The 25,538-nt window shown below is 39.0% G+C and overlaps 1 protein-coding gene across 1 annotated transcript; it reads right to left on the bottom strand.

Moving 5' to 3' along the window:
• Positions 1-1,302: 1,302 nt before the first annotated feature.
• Positions 1,303-22,921, bottom strand: atxn2l (ataxin 2-like). Its single transcript, XM_074657056.1, has 23 exons — positions 22,767-22,921; positions 21,730-21,781; positions 19,993-20,049; positions 19,832-19,903; positions 19,542-19,740; positions 17,970-18,088; positions 17,762-17,853; positions 15,561-15,767; positions 14,998-15,302; positions 14,407-14,490; positions 13,511-13,654; positions 12,345-12,416; positions 12,170-12,231; positions 11,508-11,791; positions 11,177-11,246; positions 10,858-11,019; positions 9,746-9,809; positions 8,422-8,588; positions 7,624-7,792; positions 6,093-6,205; positions 5,644-5,826; positions 4,281-4,447; positions 1,303-1,700 (listed from the first exon to the last, which is right to left on the bottom strand). Exons 1-23 carry the CDS (start codon positions 22,781-22,783, stop codon positions 1,460-1,462), a joined length of 3,102 nt encoding a protein of 1,033 aa, XP_074513157.1. The 5' UTR covers positions 22,784-22,921; the 3' UTR covers positions 1,303-1,459.
• Positions 22,922-25,538: the final 2,617 nt, after the last annotated feature.

Below are 25,538 nucleotides of genomic sequence, written 5' to 3'. Positions count from 1 at the left end.
TCGACATACCATAAAATGACTTCTTTTTAAGAATTTTTCGACATACCATAAAATTACTTTTTTTAAGAATTTTTCAACATACCATAAAATTACTTTTTTTAAAGAATTTTTCGACATAACATAAAATTACTTTTAAGAATTTTTCGACATACCATAAAATGACTTTTAAAGAATTTTTCGAAATACCATAAAATGACTTCTTTTTAAGAATTTTTCGACATACCATAAAATGACTTTTTTTTAAGAATTTTTCGACATACCATAAAATGACTTTTTTTAAAGAATTTTTCGACATGCCATAAAATGACTTTTTTTAAAGAATTTTTCGAAATACCATAAAATGACTTTTTTTAAAGAATTTTTCGAAATACCATACTATGACTTTTTTTTAAGAATTTTTCGACATACCATAAAATGACTTTTTTTAAAGAATTTTTCGACATACCATAAAATGACTTCTTTTTAAGAATTTTTCGACATACCATAAAATGACTATTTTAAAGAATTTTTCGAAATACCATAAAATGACTTCTTTTTAAGAATTTTTCGACACACCATAAAATGAATATTTTAAAGAATTTTTCGAAATACCATAAAATGACTTTTTTTAAGAATTTTTCGACATACCATAAAATGACTTTTTTAAGAATTTTTCGACATACCATAAAATGACTATTTTAAAGAATTTTTCGAAATACCATAAAATGACTTCTTTTTAAGAATTTTTCGACATACCATAAAATGACTATTTTAAAGAATTTTTCGAAATACCATAAAATGACTTCTTTTTAAGAATTTTTCAAATTACCATAAAATGACTTTTTTTAAGAATTTTTCGACATACCATAAAATTACTTTTTTTTAAAGAATTTTTCGAAATACCATAAAATGAATTCTTTTTAAGAATTTTTCGACATACCATAAAATGACTTTTTTTAAAGAATTTTTCGACATACCATAAAATGACTTCTTTTTAAGAATTTTTCGACATACCATAAAATTACTTTTTTTAAGAATTTTTCAACATACCATAAAATTACTTTTTTTAAAGAATTTTTCGACATAACATAAAATTACTTTTAAGAATTTTTCGACATACCATAAAATGACTTTTAAAGAATTTTTCGAAATACCATAAAATGACTTCTTTTTAAGAATTTTTCGACATACCATAAAATGACTTTTTTTTAAGAATCTTTCGACATACTATAATATGACATTTTATGACACACTATACTATGACTTTTTTCAACATACTATACTATGACTTTCAAACAACAAATGGACTCCCAAGGAGACTGCTTTTTTTCAGTGGTTTTATTATTAATGAACTGGTTTCGTCTGTAAAAGGACAGAGGAGGTGGGACGGGGAGAAAAACTGTTTCCACTATCAGTCAAAGTTTCCACCAGTTATTGTCTTCAGTCCAGCTTCTTGTTCATGTGTGAAAACAGTCTGTATTTACATTTTAAAATCCAGAAACTTCTTTCTGTCTAAAAGATGATGTGGGTAAAAATGAGAATGTGTTAATTTGATGTCAGGAGGTGGGAATGTTACGAGTTGTTTGGGGATATTTGGGGTGGGTTTTGTCACATGGTGACGCTCGTCTTCCTCGTTCCTGAAGCCAGATGTGACGGAGGGTTTCAGTTTGCAGAGGGATGGAAGGACAGCTGCTGGGTGGGATGAGCCTGAACCTGAACAGCTGGAAGACAGAACACAGAAAAGTGTTGCTTAAAAATTCATCCACATTTTGAATTCAAGGCTTTCATACACAAACACCTGAAATTACAACTTGCAAATGATGTGGGAATTATGTTTGGTCATCAATGCTTAGTTGAATGCTAAAGTTAATGCAATCATTGCGTAATGGGATTCTGTGTCGTAAGTCATGTTGAAAAAGTCATAATAAGTATATGTCAAAAAAATGTCCCGAAAAAAGTCATCGTGTAGTATGTTGAAAAAGTCCCGAAAAAAAAGTCATCGTGTAGTATGTCGAAAAAAGTCCCGAAAAAAGTCATCGTTTAGTATGTCGAAAAAAAGTCATCGTTTAGTATGTCGATAAAAGTCCCGAAAAAAAGTCATCGTGTAGTATGTCGAAAAAGTCCCGAAAAAAAGTCATCGTTTAGTATGTCGATAAAAGTCCCGAAAAAAAAGTCATCGTTTAGTATGTCGATAAAAGTCCTGAAAAAAGTCATCGTTTAGTATGTCGATAAAAGTCCCGAAAAAAAAGTCATCGTTTAGTATGTCGATAAAAGTCCCGAAAAAAGTCATCGTTTAGTATGTCGAAAAAATCCCGAAAAAAAGTCATCGTGTAGTATGTCGATAAAAGTCCCGAAAAAAAGTCATCGTGTAGTATGTCAAAAAAAGTCCCGAAAAAAAGACGTCGTATAGTATGTTGAAAAAGTCATCGTATAGTATGTCGTAAAAAGTCATTATGTAGTATGTCGTAAAAAGTCATCGTGTAGTATGTCGAAAAAAGTCCCGAAAAAAGTCATCGTTTAGTATGTCGAAAAAAAGTCATCGTTTAGTATGTCGATAAAAGTCCCGAAAAAAAGTCATCGTGTAGTATGTCGATAAAAGTCCCGAAAAAAAGTCATCGTGTAGTATGTCGAAAAAGTCCCGAAAAAAAGTCATCGTTTAGTATGTCGATAAAAGTCCCGAAAAAAAAGTCATCGTTTAGTATGTCGATAAAAGTCCTGAAAAAAGTCATCGTTTAGTATGTCGATAAAAGTCCCGAAAAAAAAGTCATCGTTTAGTATGTCGATAAAAGTCCCGAAAAAAGTCATCGTTTAGTATGTCGAAAAAATCCCGAAAAAAAGTCATCGTGTAGTATGTCGATAAAAGTCCCGAAAAAAAGTCATCGTGTAGTATGTCAAAAAAAGTCCCGAAAAAAAGACGTCGTATAGTATGTTGAAAAAGTCATCGTATAGTATGTCGTAAAAAGTCATTATGTAGTATGTCGTAAAAAGTCATCGTGTAGTATGTCGAAAAAAGTCCCGAAAAAAGTCATCGTTTAGTATGTCGAAAAAAAGTCATCGTTTAGTATGTCGATAAAAGTCCCGAAAAAAAGTCATCGTGTAGTATGTCGATAAAAGTCCCGAAAAAAAGTCATCGTGTAGTATGTCGAAAAAGTCCCGAAAAAAAGTCATCGTTTAGTATGTCGATAAAAGTCCCGAAAAAAGTCATCGTTTAGTATGTCGAAAAAATCCCGAAAAAAAGTCATCGTGTAGTATGTCGATAAAAGTCCCGAAAAAAAGTCATCGTGTAGTATGTCAAAAAAAGTCCCGAAAAAAAGACGTCGTATAGTATGTTGAAAAAGTCATCGTATAGTATGTCGTAAAAAGTCATTATGTAGTATGTCGTAAAAAGTCATCGTGTAGTATGTCGAAAAAAGTCCCGAAAAAAGTCATCGTTTAGTATGTCGAAAAAAAGTCATCGTTTAGTATGTCGATAAAAGTCCCGAAAAAAAGTCATCGTGTAGTATGTCGATAAAAGTCCCGAAAAAAAGTCATCGTGTAGTATGTCGAAAAAGTCCCGAAAAAAAGTCATCGTTTAGTATGTCGATAAAAGTCCCGAAAAAAAAGTCATCGTTTAGTATGTCGATAAAAGTCCCGAAAAAAGTCATCGTTTAGTATGTCGATAAAAGTCCCGAAAAAAAAGTCATCGTTTAGTATGTCGATAAAAGTCCCGAAAAAAGTCATCGTTTAGTATGTCGATAAAAGTCCCGAAAAAAGTCATCGTTTAGTATGTCGATAAAAGTCCCGAAAAAAAAGTCATCGTTTAGTATGTCGATAAAAGTCCCGAAAAAAGTCATTGTTTAGTATGTCGATAAAAGTCCCGAAAAAAGTCATCGTTTAGTATGTCGAAAAAATCCCGAAAAAAAGTCATCGTGTAGTATGTCGATAAAAGTCCCGAAAAAAAGTCATCGTGTAGTATGTCAAAAAAAGTCCCGAAAAAAAGACGTCGTATAGTATGTTGAAAAAGTCATCGTATAGTATGTCGTAAAAAGTCATTATGTAGTATGTCGTAAAAAGTCATCGTGTAGTATGTCGTAAAAAGTCATCGTATAGTATGTCGATAAAAGTCCCGAAAAAAAGTCATCGTGTAGTATAGGGTTAGGGTTAGGGTTAGGGTTAGGGGTTAGGGTTAGGGTTAGGGTTAGGGTTTAGGGTTTAGGGTTAGGGTTAGGGTTAGGGTTTAGGTTAAGGGGATAAAAACTTCATCTGGAAATTTCCCGGAGTGGGTTTTGGGCTATATCTTTGGAATGGAATGTCGTAAAGACTCGGGATCAGTTTTATTTTGGTAGAAGTGTTGTGGCGCCCCCTGCTGGGGGCCGTGTTGGGGGTTGGAGCCGGCGCCCTGCTGAGGGGAGACGTAGTGCAGCATGACGGGCGGCAGGCCGTGGCCTGCAGAGTGGTGAGGTCCTGACATTCCTCCTGCGACGTGAGCCTGCAGAGGACAAACGAGACCCCACATGAGAAGCTGCAGACTGAGACCTCAGGGCCTTTCTCAGACCAGACCAGACCAGACCAGACCAGACCAGACCCTCCCCCTCCCACGGCGGAGTGAACCCCGTCTGTAGTCCCACTCACAGCTGAATGAAGCACCTTCTTTAAGGTGGAGGGTAGAACTACAGCGCTAAGCTTTAGGACTTCCCTCTCCCTAACCGTGGTTTGGTATCAAGCGGAGGGGATTACAAAGGTTCACAGTATACAGAATAAAAAGAGAAACTAAAAATAAAACTTACTCCTACTCTACCTCTGTGGTGGCATTTCTTTTCTTTTTTAACTCTGATGTTTATGAGCTACTTGGTTTTTGCAACAGCCTCTGTAAATATACAATAAACACGTCTACCGTTTTCTAGACTAGACATTTGATCCTAAATACAACGAAACCTAACAAGTTGTTAACGTCTGTCCGACAATATACAATATATATAAATATTCTATATAAAATATATATATATATAAATATCATATATATATAATTATATATATATTTATACATTATATATATATAATATATACATTTTATATATAATATATATCTAATAAATATATATATATATATATAATATATATATAATAAATATATATATATATATATATATATATAATAAATATATATATATATATATATATATATATATATATAATATATATATATATAATAAATATATATATATATATTATATATAAATATATTTATAATAATATTTATAAACCTGTTATCTATCTGATGTCTCTGGATTAATATTACTGCTGCATTAATGTGTACGTTGCATTTTAAGTCCTTTATATCCTGTTGGCTGGTTTAATCTGCAGCAATGCATCATGGTCTATAAGATCATCATGTGTTTGTAGCATCAGCTTTTCTGTTCACATTAAAACAGCTACATGTTTGTTGATGAAATCTTAAATGTGACATCAGCTTCTCTTCAACACAAAGTTGGCTGATGTTTATATATATATATATATATATATATATATATATATATATATATTATATATATATATATATATATATCTCCTGTGTCTGCATTATGACATGATAACCTTTGACCTTATATATATATATATATATATATTGACCTGTGTGAGTTGGCTGATGTTTAGATATGTATATGTATATATATATATATTCACCTGTGTGAGTTGGCTGATTGAGGGGAATCCGTGGGGCAGCTGCTGGTGGCCTTGGAGGTTGTATCCCTGCATGGCGTAGGAGGCCTGTGGGGAGCTGTGGCCCGGCTGCAGGTTGGGAGGAGTCGGAGCCTGCAGACCTCCAGAGTGGAACATGGACTGAGGCTGAGGACCGGCCTGACCCGACTGAGAGGGGACGATACAAATAAAACACACATTGATCAAATCACGTCACAGGAAGAGACAAGACCATCACAGACAAACCTTTTCTTCATCTCTATTCAAGTATTTTTGACACTAACGTCACATTATTTTCCCCAAAACATGTCTTCATTCTGCTCTAACATTCTGTTCGGAGCCGTTTTGTGAATACGAGTACATGAGCACAGTATCGGACCCGATACCCGATACTGGTACCCTTTAGTCACCGTTAATGTGGAGTGGAGCGCTACCTGGTTGTGTCCTGGACTGGGAGCTGAGTGCTGCGGAGGCTGCTGGTTCCCAGTGGGGGTGCTGGAGGGCTGAGGATGATGCATGGCGCCCGCGTGGTGAGAGAACGACTGAGCTGAAAGAGAAATAAAAGAGTGAATTTAACAACTTCTCAGTCATTAAAAGGTGCAGTTATCCTGCAGAAGGCACCGTTGATCATTCACATGTCACTTTTGGCTGATCTGAATGTTAAATAGATGGGTTTAGATTGGACCTGTGAAGTAATTTCTCCGGTGATGCTGAACCCTGTCTGCAACTTCTGCTTTAAATCGTAAAAGTACCTCATGAACAAAAACGATCACATGCTGACAAAGCTGGATTGCTATGCAGTTGAATTAAATGTCGTCTCTGCTGTACGGTGTACTCAATTTTAGATTGAGTAATGCTCAATCTAAAATATTACCTAAAACAAAAAGGAGTCCCACAGGGTTCAATACTTGGACCACTTATTTTTACTATGTATTACTGTTTTATGGAGATGACACAGTCTTATCCTTTCGTGTCGACTCTGTGCAACTAAGCTTTAGAAAATCTGCAGATTTACTCAATAACATTTATTTTGAACATTAGTGGAAAAAGTTGTAGATTTCAGAGCTACACGCCTGAAGTCAGTCTGTCTCTCTACGCGGGACTGTGGGGACGTAATCTGTTCAAATGCACCTGAAAGCACTCTGAGGTCATTCTTCTTAGCTCCCCCTAGGCAAGATTATCACAGTTTATAGTACTATTATATATTAAATTCAATTCATGGAACAGTGAGCTCAGTTTCTATGGAGGACGTAACCTACCAAAATCTAAAATAAATAACTAAATAAATATTTTTTTTTAATATGATTAAAAATAAATGTAGCCAATAATTAATTGATAAAATGTGACAAATTGATATTTCTGTTTTAATTTGCTTCTTTATTCAATTATCTTTGTATTACATCCCTTATTTGTTTACTATTCTGTTTAAATTTCTATATGTAATTTATTTTTATAATTTTTAATTTATTTGTATACATTTTTTATTTTTGCATTTATTCATTTATTTTTATAAATTTTTTATTTTTGCATTTATTTTTTATTTATTCATTTATTTTATATTTATTTTTTAAAAGTAAATATTTATTCAGGTATTTATGCATTTATATATTTATTTCTGCACGATTTTCCAATTGCATTTCACGTCTTATTTATTTCCCCAAATTTATTTATTTCTGTATTCTTTTCTTTTTACATTTCTTTATGCATTTCTGCCTCATTATGCAAATGAGGGGGCTGCCACTAATTTCTTTAACGCTATTTGTGATTTTTAGGTCTCAGTTTTAAAGACAAATCTCCCTTTAAGGTAACTTCTGAAGAGATAAAAAATGTGTGATTAATTTGTGATTAATCGTGATTAACTGTGGACAATCATGCGATTAATCGCGATTAAATATAATATCGATTGACAGCCCTAATCATGATGATATTTTGTGTACACCCTAGGAATAGGTAATGCTTGCTTACCATACATGGCCGCCTGTTGTTGTTGTTGTTGTTGTTGTTGTTGTTGTTGTTGTTGTTGTTGTTGTTGGCCCTCAGCCTGGCCGGGGTACTGGCCCCCGGGAGGACCCATCTGCTGAGGAGGGGCCCCGGACGTCAGCATCCTTCCCCCCTGCAGCATCGAGTAAACGGGCTGGACGCAACAGAAGAGACACGAGAGAGACTTTTAATAAACAAAGTTTTATCAACGACTCACAACTTTTATTTCAGCTTAATAAACGATAATCTAACGAACAACAAAGGCTCGTCTGACTTCATCTGATTTACTTTATATATATTTTGTGCTTTGGAGATTTTTGATGCAGCTCATATTTAGTTGATGAGTAAGAATCACATTTAAAGTCGCAGTAGGATGTCCAGAGGCCTGTACTACGAAGCAGGAATTGTGGTTAGCGAGGTAACTTCAGGGTTTTCAGTACTAGTCATAACTTTACGAGAAAAAAGTCGTAATATAACGAGAATAAAGTCGGAACTTTACGAGAAAAAAAGAAAATGACACATTAAATGACTACTTTATAATATTATGACTTTATTCTCTAATTCTCAGATGTAGTTTTTCCCTCAATGTGGCCCTAATACTCCGTCGTACCGTCGTACCATAGACCTACAACTATGATTAATAAAAATGAAAATGTAAACAAAAAACAGTTATTCATTTCCATGTTTAAAATCCCCAGGGAGCCACTGGAGAGGAGCTGAAGAGACGCAGGTTGCTGACCCCTGCACTGGTTGAATGTATTTTAGGAGGTTAAATGTCGGTACCTGTCCGTGGTAGTGTGGGGGCAGGGCCTGGATCACCTGACCGTACTGCAGGTAAGACTGGGGGTAAGGTGAAGCCACCAGCGGGGGGCCTGCTGCCGACGCCGCAGCTGAGATCATGGAGGAGGCCTGGGAGGCGTGATGCTCCGGACGCTGTCCCACCACCGGGCCTGAAACAGCACAACAACACATGGTCTCATGGTTTCATCTGAGATCTAACGTTCATGTTGATAAAGAACAAATACTGAAAGAGTTCTTATTAATGGATGGATAATCTATACATACAAAGAAACCAAAACAAATCAGTTCAGAAATGAAGTTATGTGTAATAATGTGAAATGACACGGGGAAGAAGTATTGAATACATGAAGAAAGGGAGGTGCAGAAAGGCATGGAGAGCCAAGACAACAGCTGAGATCTCTCAGTAATTAGAAAGCAACCCGGCCCCTTGTCAGTGCAAATGAATATCAGCTGGTTCAGTCCCAACTGATGGCCGATAAGAAGGTGTCTCATTACCAAGGTGTCACACAAAAACCATCTCATGATGGGTAAAAGCAAAGAGCTCTCGCAAGACCGTCGCAACCTTATTGTTGCAAAACATTCTGATGGCATCGGTTACAGACGCATTTCTAAACGTCTGAATGTTCCAGTGAACTCTGTTGGGGCCATAATCCGGAAAGTACATCATTTCACCATAAACTGGCCACAACCAGGTGCTCCTCACAAGATTACTGACAGACGAGTGAAAAGAATTATCAGAAGAGTTGTCCAAGAGACAAGGACCACTTGTTAGAAATTATATATCTAATTTGTTTACCCCTATCAGGGGCTATGGCCCCATCATTTATTATATCTTCAAAGCTGCATTACTGACTTAACAGTGCAATAATTTAATGCAATAATTCAGCTGAGCAATAATCTGGTTTACTCCGGCATTAACACTGCTTTTATTTATATACTACATTTAAAATATCATTCTTATTTTAAAGTATTCTTGCATTTATATTATTTGCATATATCTTATTTTTCAGTATTATTATTGTGCACTGTCGTTATATATATTTCTTATTTATATTTTCTTATGATTTCTCTATTTTTATATATTTATTCTAGAACGCTGCTAATGTTGCTAAAGTCAATCAACATGATGCCCGTCAATCAGTCTCGTGTGTGTCGCCTCGCTGTTTTGACCGATGCTCGCTTGCGCAACAGGACGCTGACTGTCGTTGACTTGACGGTCACAGGTGTTGCTGTTAACAAGCAGTTTATCATTCTTACAAACAGTCTCTTTAATAATGACATGGATTGAGATGTGTGCAGTGTTTACCTTTGGGTCGGGGGTATTTGCCCTGGTTGACAGCTGACATGGCGTACTGATACATCTGAGGAGCCTGAGGAGGAAACAAGGAAATCAGTTTTTAAACCACAGCAAGTTTTCTCTGAGAATGATCTCTACTGCCGTCTGACTAATTAACTAACTAACGAGACTAATTAACTAACTAATGAGACTAATTAACTAACTAACGAGACTAATTAACTAACTAATGAGACTAACGAGACTAATTAACTAACTAACGAGACTAATTAACTAACTAACGAGACAACATGTAATATAAATATTAGGGGTGTAACGATTCATCTACATCGATGGATCCATTTATATTCCTACGATCCAACTACATCGATAGGTACTCGGCAAGTTGTCCTTCACAGCGGATGTCTATCGATATAAAATCAATTTGAAACGCAAAAATCGATTGTATTGTTATTAAGGATTTGCACATTTAAGGACGACAAACGTCTAGATATAGCTTTTAGAAGTGTAACGGATGAATGGATCACACCTAATCATGCCCAATAACAAGTACGTGGCGTGTATGACTATTTGAACCTCCTTTCAGCTGCGTCCCGTGTCCAGCGGTGTGAAACGGTCTCAAGACCAAGTCAAATAAATAAATATAAAAACATATTTCAAAGCGGTAAACACCCACAGCATAAAGCCAGCTGTCCTTCCTGCATCTGTCAGTTTAAACTGTGTTGTTTTTAGTCTGGATTATGACTGTAACGTCTTCATATGTGTGTGATATCATCATACGATCACCGCACAGATCTCTGACTGGTCAGTAGGAGGTGCTTTTATACAAGTTGATCTCTTATCTGGAACATAACCTGCTCCGGAGCAGGTCAGCTGTTCAGCATCAGTTACCATGGTGATCTACCCCGGTAAGAAGTGACCGTATCGTACGGTACCGTACCGTATGGTACCGTATCGTACCATACCGTACGGTACCGTATCGTACCGCTCTAGATGAGCCAAATATCGCCCATGAATCATATCGTAACCATGGAAATCGTATCGTTGTAAAAACGTATCGTTACGCCCCTACTATATATATCAAGACGTTCTTGGTGAGAGACAGTGAAGAGAGGGATTCAGACCTGGAGCTGGTGTCCTTGGAGGTGGAGGGGGGTGACGTAGGACAGGTAGTGTCCAGGTGGGTTGCTGTAGATGGCGCCTCCTCCCGGCTGTCCCTGAGGGGCCAGAACCAAAGAGGGGCTGGGCTGGGTCGGTCGAGGAGGGGTGGGGGTCGGAGCAGGCTTCTGTCACAACACAGAGAAAGAAAAGTTAAGTTTTACAGAGATTCAACATGACAGGTTGAAATGTTTCTCATGCACCAGTTCAACATTTGTTCTCCATCATGTTAAAGAGTCATATGATTCACCAGCTGAGTGTTTGTGACCGTTTCAACACACTAACCTGGATCACGTTCACTTTTATGGGAAGAAATTCTTTTGCATTTGGATTCAAAGTTGAGTTTTTCACTTGCCTGCAAAAAGAAAAGAAAAGGTAATTAAATACTGAACATTATTGAAAAAGACCAAACGGCTGTAAAATAACAGGCGTGTTGTTTCAGGTGGAACCATGAAATACAAACAAACGTTGGACCAAATAAAGTTAAAGATGTATTTTAAGTGATTGTGATAATATCGTTATCGTGATATTTTTTGCCATGATAATCATACCGAGAGAAATGTATATTGTGACAGCCGTAGTATCCAGTATTGTATGAGTAGTTCCAGTTACTCACGCTGCAGCTGCAGACGCAGACTCTGGTCGATGGCTGCTCTCCGGACAGCCCTCCTCGCCGCCGGGGGCCAGAGGGGTCCCAGGCTGCTGCGGCCCCTCAGGCCCAGCAGCAGCGGCGGCGGAGGTCGGGGCTGCCTCCGCGGTCTGCTGCAGGTCTTGGGCAGCAGAGGAGGAGGTGACAGGTTTAGGCGGCGCGGGGGAGGTGGAGGAGGAGTCGGTGGGGGAGGCGGAGCTGTGCTGAGGAGGATCTGCAGGACTCGCTGACGGAGAGGAGGTGGGCTGCAGCTGAGAGACAAGACAGGAAGAAACTCTTTATTATGTCCTACTGATCCTTCACATTAAGGCCCTGTTCACACTTGGCATTAACATGTCCTCAGTGATCCGATCACAAGTGGACAGCTTTAAGTACGTCTGTTCAAACCTGGCATTAGAATGCGTCTCCACTTGTGATCTGATCTCACTTCCCCGCTCTATATGCAAATAAACACGTAGTAAACACACGGCTGATACAGCAGACGTTGTGACATACTATTACAGGAATGTCAGTAGTGATATCCTACATATTCCTGAATTCTTGTACATTGTATTAACATACAAATAAAAGGTTATTGTACCCCTTTTTGACCCCTGTGTGACCCCTGTGTGACATCACATCAGTCTCACCCTGAACTCTTTGCCGAACTTGCGCAGCTCCTCCAGCTGAGATCTCTGCTGGACTGAGGGAGCTGAGAGAGACGAGAGAGAGAGAGACGAGATGAGAGGAGACTCATAAACGTCAGTGTTTTCAAGTATAAAAGGAACAAAGACGTGACGTGTAAACCTAGTGGGAGTGCTTTACCTTTGCCGCCGCTCTTGCCTTCAACCAGACTCTCAGTTCGCTCTTTAGCTGCGGTGCTGAGGATCTCGTTCACTGTGGAGGACAGAGAGGAGACTGAAACACCAACTAAATACTGACGTCTCTACTAAACCAGCATTGTGGATCCTCAAGTTCTGACTTCTCATTAACATCCACGTTTCAATTTAAAGGTCACATGTCAACATGAATATGAGTGTTGGTGGTGGTGTGTCTAGAGACTGTCCTCTCTCTTTACCTCCTGCTCTATCTATCAAAACACATGTCAGATAATAATCAATTAAATGATCTAACAAGCAACAACTCTTCGTTTATGAGACGACATTTTCAACTCATCTCGTCCTTCTTCTGGAAGGGAAACGAATCGCTTCGACAGATAATGCGTTGATGTTCTGTCATCGCTCCCTTTTCTGATTCTTTGTTTGTTGTTGGTCATCTGAAGTGCACGTTCTGTACACTTTATGCTCTAAATTCAACTTTTCCCACTTGTTATATTAATGTTGATAGAAAAAATGTTTCTTGCTTCTAAAATGTGCGTATTTGTTCTGTTTTTCTCTCTCTCTTTTATTTCCTTTTAAATTGAATATCTTTGAAGAAACCTAAATGGGAATTTGTTACAGGTGTTTTTCAATATTTTCAGACATTTTATAGATTAAACAATTAACTGAATAAAAAAAAAAAAAAGTTTTTATTTGTATTTAATAATATAACATTTCATTTTATTTACTTCTTATTCATTCTCTCATTTTTCTGACCTTATTTCTTTACTCTTGTTTTATCTAAAACAACCTGCTGATGATGGAAAACTTTATTTAGTAAAACAGATTTTTACTTGAAGTCTTTCTGTTGTTTAAGGAGCTGAGAGAGTCAACAAAAAGATGAAGTCGTTATTTAGAAACTGAGGAATTCTTTCTTTCCTTTAGTCACAAAATATAAATATTGTCTTAAGACATTTTAATCATAGATTGTATTTAAAGTATAAACAGTTGAATGTTTGTGTCTCCGAACGGTTCAGAGAACTTCTCTACATAATGTGTTTCAGTGTGAATATATTATATATATATATATATATATATATATATATATATATAGAAGCTTTATCTGAATATTTATATAATCCTAGACACAAAAACGTAAAATAAATGTCTCACCATCGACAGGGAACAGCGGGGTGGGGCCGGAGGGTTTGGCGATGGTGGTTGCCATGGTGACAGCAGAGGAGGAGGTGTCCAAGAACACGGGGCCGACCAGGGGGGAGTCCTGGGGAGGGCCGTCTTGTTTTGGAGCACGAGAGACTGGAGGGAAGTGAGAGGACGAAACTGAGTGAGTCTGATCAACGGGGTGTGTGTGTTTTAGGGTTGGGGAAAAAAATGTGTTCACCTATATATTACTATTTCTAAATAAATGTGTTAATGTCAGAATGGATCTATCTGCTTCATCTGAGTCTATGTGGAGCTAGAAGGAAGTTACCGCTTTTATTGTGGTAGTCTGAGTAACGTGACGTCATATCCGTTCCGTATCCGTCAACCAAAACAAACCTCAGAGAGTCTAAAACGTTGGAGGGTCAGCGTGGATACGACCTGCACCCTCACACGTTAAATCCAGCGTGGTAAACACTACACATCCAGTAAAGGATGGAAACACTTTGGGTTTCACACATTGACAGGAAAAGCAGAGCTAGACAGAGCAGAGCTAAAGCTGCATGCTAACTTCTAAAAAAGGCTAAAATGTGTCCGAAAATAAGGCTGAAAAAGTCAGAAAAAATGCCAAAGTATGTCCGAAATAAATCCCAAAAGATGGTCCAAAAAAATGCCGAAATATGTTCAAACAAAAGTCAAACATTTTTACTGGATTCATTTAGAGATTTTACAAAGTAAAAGTCTCTAGAAGTGGATGATTCATCTTGTTCCCTTCATGGTCTAGTGTTAAAAAAGTCAATATAAGTCTCAATACATATTGAATCGCCACCCCGAGTATTGTGATAGTAAAGAATCAGGAGAGGTGAATCGTCTCAGCCCTAGTGTGGGGGTGTATGTGTTGTACGTACCTGCAGGTGAGGACTGGGAGTTTGGGGTTCGCAGGGTTCTGCTGCTCTGAAGTCTCTGAGATTTGGGGGAAGTTCTGGATGTAACTGAGACAGAGAGAGAGAGAGACAGAGACAGAGACAGAGACAGAGACAGAGAGAGAGAGAGAGAGAGAGAGAGAGAGTTCACTTGAGTATTTACATTCTATGCTACTTTATACTAAATACTAATTAATTTCTTCGTATTTGTCTAATATAGTTTACTCTTCCTTTGTAAAATGTGTCTCTCTGCCTGTCTGTCTGCAGTCTGTAGTCTTGTCCATGTCTGTGATTGGTCAGATGCTGCAAACTCCGCCCCCTTCATGTGAATGTGCTCGTAGCCAGACTGAGAAACCCTGGGTTGATTTACCGAGTTGATAACCAGCTTCGTAGGACCGCTTAGCGTGATCTCTCTGTTGTTAGGGTAAGGGAAGCCAGATAAGGAGGAGATACTCTGGGGATGTTGAGCTCACTTCGTAGTACAGGCCTCTGTTCTCTCTTTAATCCACTATTTGAGAAGTTATGGTACTTCAAACCTAGAGACCGGTCTCTTCCAACCTTGAAGCACCTCCTTACCTCCGTTGACAGATGAGCGCGTGGAGTCGGCCAGCGCCTGAGGATGAGAGAGGGAGTGCGGGAGGACGTGATTGGCACAGGGAGGGCTGCCGGCCGCCGGCGGGCTGCTCTGCGATTGGTGAGGAGAGTAGGCCGTCCTGACGGACAGCGGGCTGCTCCTGTCAGACGGCGGCGGTTTGGGGGAGGACGAGCCGGGCGGCGGGTGTCTGGAGGAGGTCGGCGCGGAGGTTCGACCGGAGGCTCCGGTCCTGCCAGACAGGCCGATCTCTCGAGCCCTCTGCGGGAGAGGAATGTATTTACCTTCCCTGGAAAACCAGACGGAGGAAAAGAAGGTGGTGAGAGGAATTCTGGGAAGTTGATCGGATAAAGACTTTAAATCAGAGAGGAACTTCTGGAGCTGGAGGCAGCAGAGCAGAGAGAAACATTTCAAATCGTTTACTTATAAAACTCAGATATTAAATAAAACAATAAACAATAACTCCGGCTCTCCTTTCACAGATTTTCTTCTATAATCATTTTAAAGTGTATAAACAGATCAAAACAGCATATGGAGTTCCTCTTACCTGCCGGTGGAGGTGAACCCGGGGCTGGCTCTGTCCTCCCTCTCTCGGACCACGGAGCTGTATTTGTCCTCCTCGCTCCGACCCTCGTCGTTCTCTAAAGAAACCCGCCGGCGGTACTGCAGGCTGCCTTCGATCTCGTTGGCCAGCCGAGCGGCTCGCGCTTCCCGCTGCCGGAAAACCTCAGAGTTCCCCTTCTCCAAAGGCATGCTGGGAGAAAAACACCAGATTATGTGTTTGTATGTTGCAACGGAACGAACAACTGACTTTCACTTCTTAACGATACAAGTTCATTTAAACTACATTTCCATCAGGAGATTAACTTAACTCACTTAAATTGATGTTTGAGCATTTAATATGACCCTTGAACAATATTATTATCATTTAGTAGTAGTACTAGTAGTGGTAGTAGTAGTAGTAGGAGTACTAGTAGCAGTAGTAGTAGTAGTAGTAGTAGTAGTAGTAGTAGTAGGAGTACTAGTAGCAGTAGTAGTAGTAGTAGTACTAGTAGGAGTACTAGTAGCAGTAGTAGTAGTAGTAGTAGTAGTAGTAGTAGCAGTAGTAGTAGTAGTAGTAGCAGTAGTAGTAGTAGTAGTAGTAGCAGTAGGAGTACTAGTAGCAGTAGTAGTAGTAGTAGTAGCAGTAGTAGCAGTAGCAGTAGGAGTACTAGTGGTAGTAGTAGTAGTAGTAGTAGCAGTAGTAGTAGTAGTAGTAGTAGTAGGAGTACTAGTAGCAGTAGCAGTAGTAGTAGTAGTAGCAGTAGTAGTAGTACTAGTAGTAGGAGTACTAGTAGTAGTAGTAGTAGGAGTACTAGTAGTAGTACTAGGAGTACTAGTAGTAGTAGTAGTAGGAGTACTAGTAGCAGTAGTAGTAGTAGCAGTAGTAGCAGTAGTAGTAGTAGTAGCAGTAGTAGTAGTAGTAGGAGTACTAGTAGCAGTAGCAGTAGTAGGAGTACTAGTAGCAGTAGTAGTAGTAGTAGTAGTAGTAGTAGCAGTAGTAGTAGGAGTACTAGTAGCAGTAGTAGTAGTAGTAGTAGCAGTAGTAGTAGTAGTAGTAGTAGCAGGAGTACTAGTAGCAGTAGTAGTAGTAGTAGTAGTAACAGTAGTAGCAGTAGCAGTAGGAGTACTAGTGGTAGTAGTAGTAGTAGTAGTAGCAGTAGTAGTAGTAGGAGTACTAGTAGCAGTAGTAGTAGTAGCAGTAGTAGCAGTAGTAGTAGTACTAGTAGTAGTAGTAGGAGTACTAGTAGTAGTACTAGGAGTACTAGTAGTAGTAGTAGTAGGAGTACTAGTAGCAGTAGTAGTAGTAGGAGTACTAGTAGTAGTACTAGGAGTACTAGTAGTAGTAGTAGTAGGAGTACTAGTAGCAGTAGTAGTAGTAGTAGTAGTAGCAGTAGTAGCAGTAGTAGCAGTAGTAGCAGGAGTACTAGTAGCAGTAGCAGTAGTAGTAGTAGTAGCAGTAGTAGCAGTAGTAGTAGGAGTACTAGTAGCAGTAGCAGTAGCAGTAGTAGCAGCAGTAGTAGCAGTAGTAGTAGGAGTACTAGTAGCAGTAGCAGTAGTAGTAGTAGCAGTAGTAGCAGTAGTAGTAGTAGTAGCAGTAGTAGCAGGAGTACTAGTAGCAGTAGCAGTAGTAGTAGTAGTAGCAGTAGTAGCAGTAGTAGTAGGAGTACTAGTAGCAGTAGCAGTAGCAGTAGTAGCAGTAGTAGCAGTAGTAGTAGCAGTAGTAGTAGTACTAGTAGCAGTAGTAGTAGCAGTAGTAGCAGTAGTAGTAGGGGTGGTAGTTACAATAGTACTAGTAAAAGTATTAGTGAAGGATAAAATGTTGGCATTAAATTATTTTTTTAAATACATTTAACAACCTTGGTCTAATATTTACAGCTTGACAATCATTCTTATCTGTAATGAAAATATTTTACTAAAGTAAACATTCATTTTGCTCTCTTCTAATAAGTGGGTTAGATAATAATAAACTCTCCTGAAAAACTATGAAAATAACAAATAATAAACCCAGGAGGAAAAGTCAGGTTTTGCTTATGTCGGTGACTGAAGCACGATAATATAAAATAATAATAATGAATATAATTTATATAGCACACTTTAAAATACAGCAAAATCTCATAGTACTTCACATAAAGGATAAAACAATCATAATCATAATACATAATAAGTTATACTGAGTTCCTCTGGATAAAGTCCACTGTGACTCACGTGTACATGGAGAGGCTGGAGTCGTAGGTGGACTTGACGCCGTACGCCTCCTCGTTAAACTTGAACATCTCGTTGGCGTCCCAGCCGTTTGACTGAAAGACAAAGACAGAAGCTGAACCGTCTCTGACCCTGCTGCCAGGCCTTCAACATGAGGCCGTGTGTGTGTGTGTGTGTGTGTGTGTGTGTGTGTGTGTGTGTGTTCCCTCACTGTGTCGGCCTCCAGCTCAAAGTTTTCTCCGTTTCCGTTTCCGTCCCACCTCTGAAGGACCTTCTCCCGGTGTTCCCCGTTCACCCGGGAGGAGCTGATGGACGTGTCGGTGAACGTGTCTGAACACACACACACACACACACACACACACACACACACACACACACACACAGAGAGACAGGTCAACAATAAATAATACCAGTATACCAGTATCGGAAATGCGTCCGATGCAGCCAGTCTACACACCGATCCACTACAATCATTTATTGACCCAGAAAAAAAAAAAAATTCTTCTTCTTCGCTGCTATAAAACAGTAGTCTTCACCGTGTTGTCGCCCTGGAGGTATCATGGTTGCCATTGGCAACTACTGTTTTAGAGCAGCGAAGAAGAACTGATTGCTGATAGTTTGTCACAGCTGTTAAATAATGATAATGATAATAATAATAATAATAACTATATGTATTTTTTTATTACGCTGGTCTCGGATCGGTACTCAGTATCGGCCAATACCCCAAGTTCAGGTCTCGTAATCGGTATCGGGAAGGAAACATTTTTCATCGGAACATTGCTAATTGCGTTATCATATTTAATGACTTAACAGACATTTACATGAAAATCTTCCACTTGAAGGTCATTCAGACAATGTTTATTAAGAATCACTATTTATATGAATAACAAAAAACTAAGTTTGCTATGAATTCTTTATAAACTGTAATTGCTTTATACATTTTGTATTTGGCTTAATGTTTGTTAAAAGGATGACAGTTTGGTTTCACTTCTGTACTTTATTGTTAATTCAATGAGATGAGCTGTTCTGTTTGTTATGCGTATAAAGTGTGTTTGAAAAAGAAAGAAAGAAAGATGTATTTTGAGAGGGAGATCAGAAGAACGAACGTGCGTGCGTCGCTTGGCGGCTGCGTCGCGTGTTCACACCAGTCTGCTGTCTGCTGCAGCTGTCAGCCTTTTCTTTCTACATAGTTCTCCTTTCATAATGTCCATTTAATTTCATTATAAATATCATGTATATTTATTTTAGACAGAGAAAGGTTAAGAAACGTGTGGTAATTTATAAATAATATTAATAATCCACAATTAAAATCCCGTACTTTAGTCATTCATGGAGCTCTCCAATCACTGCATGTTCTACAACACTGTCATGCAAATATTTCAGAATAAAAGCCTCGAGTTAACAAATGAAGGAATTCTGTCAACAGAAAAAACACTTGAGGGCTTTTATTTTGAAATGAAAGCAGGAAGTGTTGATTTAAAAATCATCTCCGTAACATTTTCTACAGATAGAGACATGTAAACTGTAGTAATGTTGCTGATATGATGTTAATATACAGTCAATAGATCACCTTCTCTGTCTGTTGTTGCTGTGAACCGCGCGGCTCGGGTCAAACATAAGCGAGACCTCAAATCTCTAGAAGAGACGCAGCGTCTCACGCGGGCAGTGTGGCTGCTCTAACCTGTCAACACGGACGCCGAAATAAAAAACAACAGGTAACGCGCTGCTGACGTTCCCGGTGTGGACGAGACTTTAGACAAACGAGATCCGTCAGTCCGGTTACCTCTGACAGCGAAGTTTAAGTCGACGTCGCGACAGGTCATGGTCACCAGGTCAGTGGGGCTGAAGATCATGGTGTCAGTGATGTCTTCAATCTTGGGTGGAGTGGACTCGCTTCCTCCTCCTCCCTCCTCCTCGCCGCCTCCTCCTCCTCCTCCGTCTCCATCGCCATGTTTATGGACAGCATCGACCGCCAGCTCACACTGGACGTAGACAGAAGAGTTCACACAGATAAATCGTGTAACTTTAGTGAAGGATGATTTAGAGAGAGTGCGGTGAAGTGTTTTTATTTACCTGTGAGCTTAAAGTCTTGAAGATTCCCTCGTACGCGGTGCCGTTCTTCACTCTCACATCGCAGGTGGAGCCCTGAAACCGGCAGCGAGGAAAGATTCAGGATCTCTTATAACCAAAATAAAGTTTTTACTTCGAGACTTCAGACGGATAGAACTACTCACCACGACTGCTGTGAGGAAGTGAAGCATTCTGGCGTTGTTGTAGACGCCTTCAAATACCTGCAGATACAGGTGAGCAGGATGTGAACAGGACGTAGTGTTCATACGTTTGTTTAATGAGACAATACAAACATTTGAATATCAATATTCGACAGGAAAATCCAATAACGATATTCTGATCAATATCTTTTTTATCTTCTTTATTTGAACTTGGAAACACATTGAGCTCATTTACTATGCAGCCGAGTAATCTTAAAATAAACATTTTATATCCCTTAAATTTGGTGTAGAGCTGAAACAATTAATCAGTTAATCAATTAGTCAGTCGACAGACAATTAATTGGCAAACATTTCGTTAAACGACGAGTCATTACACAAGATTTTCAAGGAAAAAGTATTGCGATTCAATATTCTGATTTATTGTGATTGTTGTTAACTTGTTTACCTCTAGATCATGAAGGGAACAAGGAGAATCATCCACTTCTAGGGACTTTTACTTTGGAAAATCTCTAAATGAATCCAGTAAAATGTTTGATTTTCAGCATGTATGAAGTCAGAGATGTCCTGAAGTCAAATATATCAGGATCATTGGCAGGAATTATTGATTGTATTTATTATCCAGAAACCCAAAAGTCAAAGAATAAAGACATTTCCCTCACAGATTAGTGGGGTTTTCTTTTTAATTTATAAGGGACATGTAATGTTTTATACTTCTGGTGAATATAATCCATCAATCTGATTTCCATAGATGTATTTAATATATACAGTTCCCTTTGTTAACACCTTATTTTGAAAAGCAGACGTAGTCCCACGTGTTTCTTCTGACATATTTTGTACTTTTGTTTGAACATATTTCGCCTTTTTTTTTTTACGTTAGTGTGCAGCTGTAGCTCTGCTCTGTCTAGCTCTGCTTTTCCTGTCAATGTGTGAAACCCAAAGTGTTTCCATCCTTTACTGGATGTGTAGTGTTTACCACGCTGGATTTAACATGTGAGGGTGCAGGTCGTATCCACGACGACCCTCCAACGTTTTACACTCTCTGAGGTTTGTTTTGGTTGACGGATACGGAACGGATATGACGTCACGTTACTCAGACTACCACAATAAAAGTGGTAACTTCCTCAGACTCAGATGAAGCAGATATATAAATTCTAGCATTAAATTTCAAAACCGTAAAAAAACAATGGTGAATAAAAAAATTTTAGAAGGGCCCCCCGGACCCCCCATAGGTTTGGATCCCCAGACCCCCCTCTAGGTTTGAGGTTTGGGCCCCTGAACCCCCCTAGGTTTGAGGTTGGGGCCCCCGGACCCCCTCTAGGTTTGAGGTTTGAGGTTTGGGCCCCCGGACCACCTCTAGTTTGAGGTTTGGGCCCCCGAACCCCCCCCTAGGTTTGAGGTTGGGGCCCCCGGACACCTCTAGGTTTGAGGTTTGGGGTTTGGGCCCCCTCTAGGTTTGAGGTTGGGGCCCCTGAACCCTCCCTAGGTTTGAGGCTGGGGCCCCCCTCTAGGTTTGAGGTTTGGGCCCCCCCTAGGTTTGAGGTTCGGACCCCCTCTAGGTTCGGGCCCCCCTCTAGGTTTGGGCCCCCCCTAGGTTTGAGGTTCGGACCCCCTCTAGGGTTTTTGTGCTGATCCCTGGATGTCTCTCCGTCTGGCTCCGGCCCTGCTGATAACAACCTGAACGCATTAATGAACCCAGAGATCTGATCTGATCTGATCTGATCTGATCTGATCTGTACTCACTAAGCTGCTGACAGGGGAGGTCTGAGACGGAGGTTTCATGGTGGTCCTGGTCCTGTAGAGAGAGAGAGGAACACAGAGACACAGAGAGATGTCAGATAATAACAGCTAACAGAAGAGAAGAGCTAACAGAAGAGGAGAGCTAACAGAAGAGAAGAGCTAACAGAAGAGCTAACAGAAGGAGAGCTAACAGAAGAGCTAACAGAAGAGAAGAGCTAACAGAAGAGCTAACAGAAGAGAAGAGCTAACAGAAGAGAAGAGCTAACAGAAGAGAAGAGCTAACAGAAGAGAAGAGCTAACAGAGGAGAAGAGCTAACAGAGGAGAAGAGCTAACAGAAGAGAAGAGCTAACAGAAGAGAAGAGCTAACAGAAGAGGAGAGCTAACAGAAGAGAAGAGCTAACAGAAGAGAGCTAACAGAAGGAGAGCTAACAGAAGAGAAGAGCTAACAGAAGAGAAGAGCTAACAGAAGAGGAGAGCTAACAGAAGAGAAGAGCTAACAGAAGAGAAGAGCTAACAGAAGAGAAGAGCTAACAGAAGAGGAGAGCTAACAGAAGAGAAGAGCTAACAGAAGAGAAGAGCTAACGGAAGAGAAGAGCTAACAGAAGAGCTAACAGAAGAGAAGAGCTAACAGAAGAGAAGAGCTAACAGAAGAGCTAACAGAAGAGAAGAGCTAACAGAAGAGCTAACAGAAGAGAAGAGCTAACAGAAGAGCTAACAGAAGAGAAGAGCTAACAGAAGAGCTAACAGAGAACAATAAACACACAGAAACCCTTACAGCTAGCTACCAACACAACCACACACTGACACGGCTCGGCTCGGCTCGGCTCGGATTACATCACATCAGATATGAACATCTAAACTGAGAAGCTGTCGTTCAGCAGGAGAAGCTGAATGTTGATCTCAACAGTAACAATAAGCCAGCTAGCTAGCTTAGCTGTTAGCTTAGCATAGTTAGCTTAACGTCGAGTTTCATCATCAGCGCCTCCTCGAGCCGCTCGAGCCGCTGTCAGCGGATCCAGCGGTACATAATTACTCATACTTTTTAGTCATGTGCATCCCTGTTCGTCCCGTCTGGTCGTTCCGGTGAAGAGTCTCCCGGTGTGTCGGTAGAGTCTCCCGGTCCGGGTCTGAAGAGTCTCCCGGTCTACAGAGTCTCTCTGCCGGTCTCTGACGGTCTGACAGGCCGGACACGAAAACAACAAAACACGGCAGCGGGTGCGTTTCATTTACTCAAACCCGGCACCTGCTGTACAATGTGACACGGGGTCCACTCAAGCGGGTGGGCTTATACCAATCATTAGAAATCAACAATAAATATTTTAATTAATTAAATGTGTATAATTATATTTAGAATAACTATTTTTCAGTGATGTAAGTACTCACGAAGTACTAATGTTGCCGCATAAGAACATCAAGTCAAAAACAACCGGGCTACGCCGAGATACTGTAACGGGCGCACCAATCGTAAACCCCCGCCCACTTACTTAATCCAACACCCGATTGGATAAAAACTTTCTGTCAATCATTTCTGACCTTTTTTCTAATTGGTTTGGTTTCCTGTCAATCATTTAATCCTCCAGGCTGTCCTCATAAAGGTCATGTGAGGAAACTGATGCAGCAGGAGGATGTTTTTAATTTGCTTTCAGCAAATAAACTACTAATTAAAAATGTATTTAACTGTGAGCTGGATTCAATTCAGTTTTATAAATATAAGTTATATCCCAATAACAAGTAATAGAATATTTTAAAAGGCTACTTTTAACACAAAAGCCTCCCAAAAAATAAGAAATAAGACAATAAGTGAACCATATTTACAAATATACCCCAACATTTTAAGTACATACTATTTTACCAAATATTAAATCAGCATGAAAATACATTCTTGACCTTGGAAACAGTAATTCTGACAAAAAAAAAGTCCACTCATTGGTTTGGTTTCCTGTCAATCATTTCATCCTCATAAAGGTCATGTGAGGAAACTGATGCAGCAGCAGGATGATTTTAATTTGGTTTCAACAAAGAAACTACGAAACTGTGAGCTGGATTCAATTCACTTTTATAAATATATTATATATATATATATATATATTATTATTATAGTTATATCCCAAATAACAATAGAATATTTTAAAAGGCTATTTTTTAACTTAGTTGCCCCTCCAAAAAAAGAAGAAATAAGACAATAAGTGAACCATATTTACAAATTTACCCCCAAAATAAAGTGGTTTTAGTACATATTATTGTATATATATATGTCTTATAATCAACAGCTCCCAGTTCACCACACGTTCCTCCTCCTATATGTTCCTCTGCTGGAATACTACCGGACTCCAAGTTGTCTGCGTAGTAATTTAAATAAAGCCACATTAAAACAATTACAAAGTCAATATATCAAGGATTAATAGGACTTATGTCTCAGCAGGATTTGGAAAAACTTGTCCATGCATTCATCTCCAGTAGACTTGACTACTGTAACGGTGTCTTTACAGCTCTCCCTAAGATATTGATTACATTACGTATTATATATTAATATACGCTGTTGCTGGAGTCCTCCCTAAGAACAAGAAAGTGGATCACATCACTCCAGTTCTGAGGTCTTTACACCGGCTTCTTGTATACTATAGAATACTGAATAATGGTTTATTAGAAGACCGGCTTTACCGTTTGTACATTTTGCAAACTGCTTTGCCTGCAAACATTTTGTTTTGTATTGCTTTTTAATATCTTCCTGTCCAGAGACCGCAGATGCAAAATTAGCTATATGTCAAAGTTAACGCGTCATGTCCGTTGTAACGCCACTAATTTCTTTAATTTAACCTCTGATTTTTCAGGTTGTAGCGGCTCAGTTTGAAAGCTAGTGAAGACGCATATCCCACATAAAAGTCACGAGAAAAAAAGTCGTAATATTACGAGAATACAGTCATAACTTTACGAGAAAAAAAGAAAATAACACGTAAAATTACTACTTTATATTACTTTTTTTTCTCGTAAATTTATGACTTTATTATCATAATATTAAGACTTTATTCTCATAATATTACGACTTTATTATCATAATATTACGACTTTATTCTCATAATATTAAGACTTTTCTTTCTCGTAAATTTATGACTTTATTCTCATATTAAGACTTTATTCCCATAATATTACGACTTTATTCTCGTATTACGACTTTTCTTTCTCGTAAATTTAAGACTTTATTCTCATAATATTATGACTTTATTCTCGAAATCTCAGATTTATTTTTTCCCTCAATGTGGCCCTAATACTCCGTCGTACCGTCGTACCATAGACCTACAACAATGATAAATAAAAATGAAAATGTAAACAAAGAACAGTTATTCATTTCCATTATTAAAACTCCAAAGGGAGCCTCTGGAGAGGAGCTGAAGAGATGCAGGTTACTGACCTCTGATCTAACAGTGTATGTGATTTAACAAATAGCATCTAAAGAACGCTAAAAAAAAGAAAAAGAAAAGACGACACAACCAACAGCTATGTTTCACTATATTTATATTATATCATTAAATTCAATGTAGTACCTGAAACTAACCACACGGGGCGGACAGACGACGCTGCCCGCCCTCAACACACGGTCCCAGCAAAGAGAGAAAAGAGACAGAGAAAGGCACAAAGAGTTTTGAAACTGAGAAAAGGACACTGAACATGATGATTTAAGGGAGGGGGGGGGGAGGTCATATAGACGAATACATGGGCAAAGAAAAGGCCGGTAGAAATGACTGGGTGGGTTTATGTGGTGCGTAAAGAAAACAGGCAAGCTCTAAACTGAATGATGACGACAGACACAGAA

This window comes from Sebastes fasciatus, chromosome 13 (genome assembly GCF_043250625.1).
Source record: "Sebastes fasciatus isolate fSebFas1 chromosome 13, fSebFas1.pri, whole genome shotgun sequence".
Taxonomy (NCBI): Eukaryota; Metazoa; Chordata; class Actinopteri; order Perciformes; family Sebastidae; genus Sebastes; species Sebastes fasciatus.
This window is presented reverse-complemented; position numbering and strand designations above follow the sequence as displayed.

Bases quoted from the DNA above. Each gene is read 5' to 3' on its own strand.
- atxn2l (XM_074657056.1), bottom strand. The intron at 19,904-19,992 runs GTGAGTAGTTCT...TGCCGGTTTCAG, and splicing joins ACTTCCTCACAGCAGTCGTG to GGCTCCACCTGCGATGTGAG. The intron at 4,448-5,643 runs GTGAATATATAT...TGTCCTCTGCAG, and splicing joins CAATCAGCCAACTCACACAG to GCTCACGTCGCAGGAGGAAT.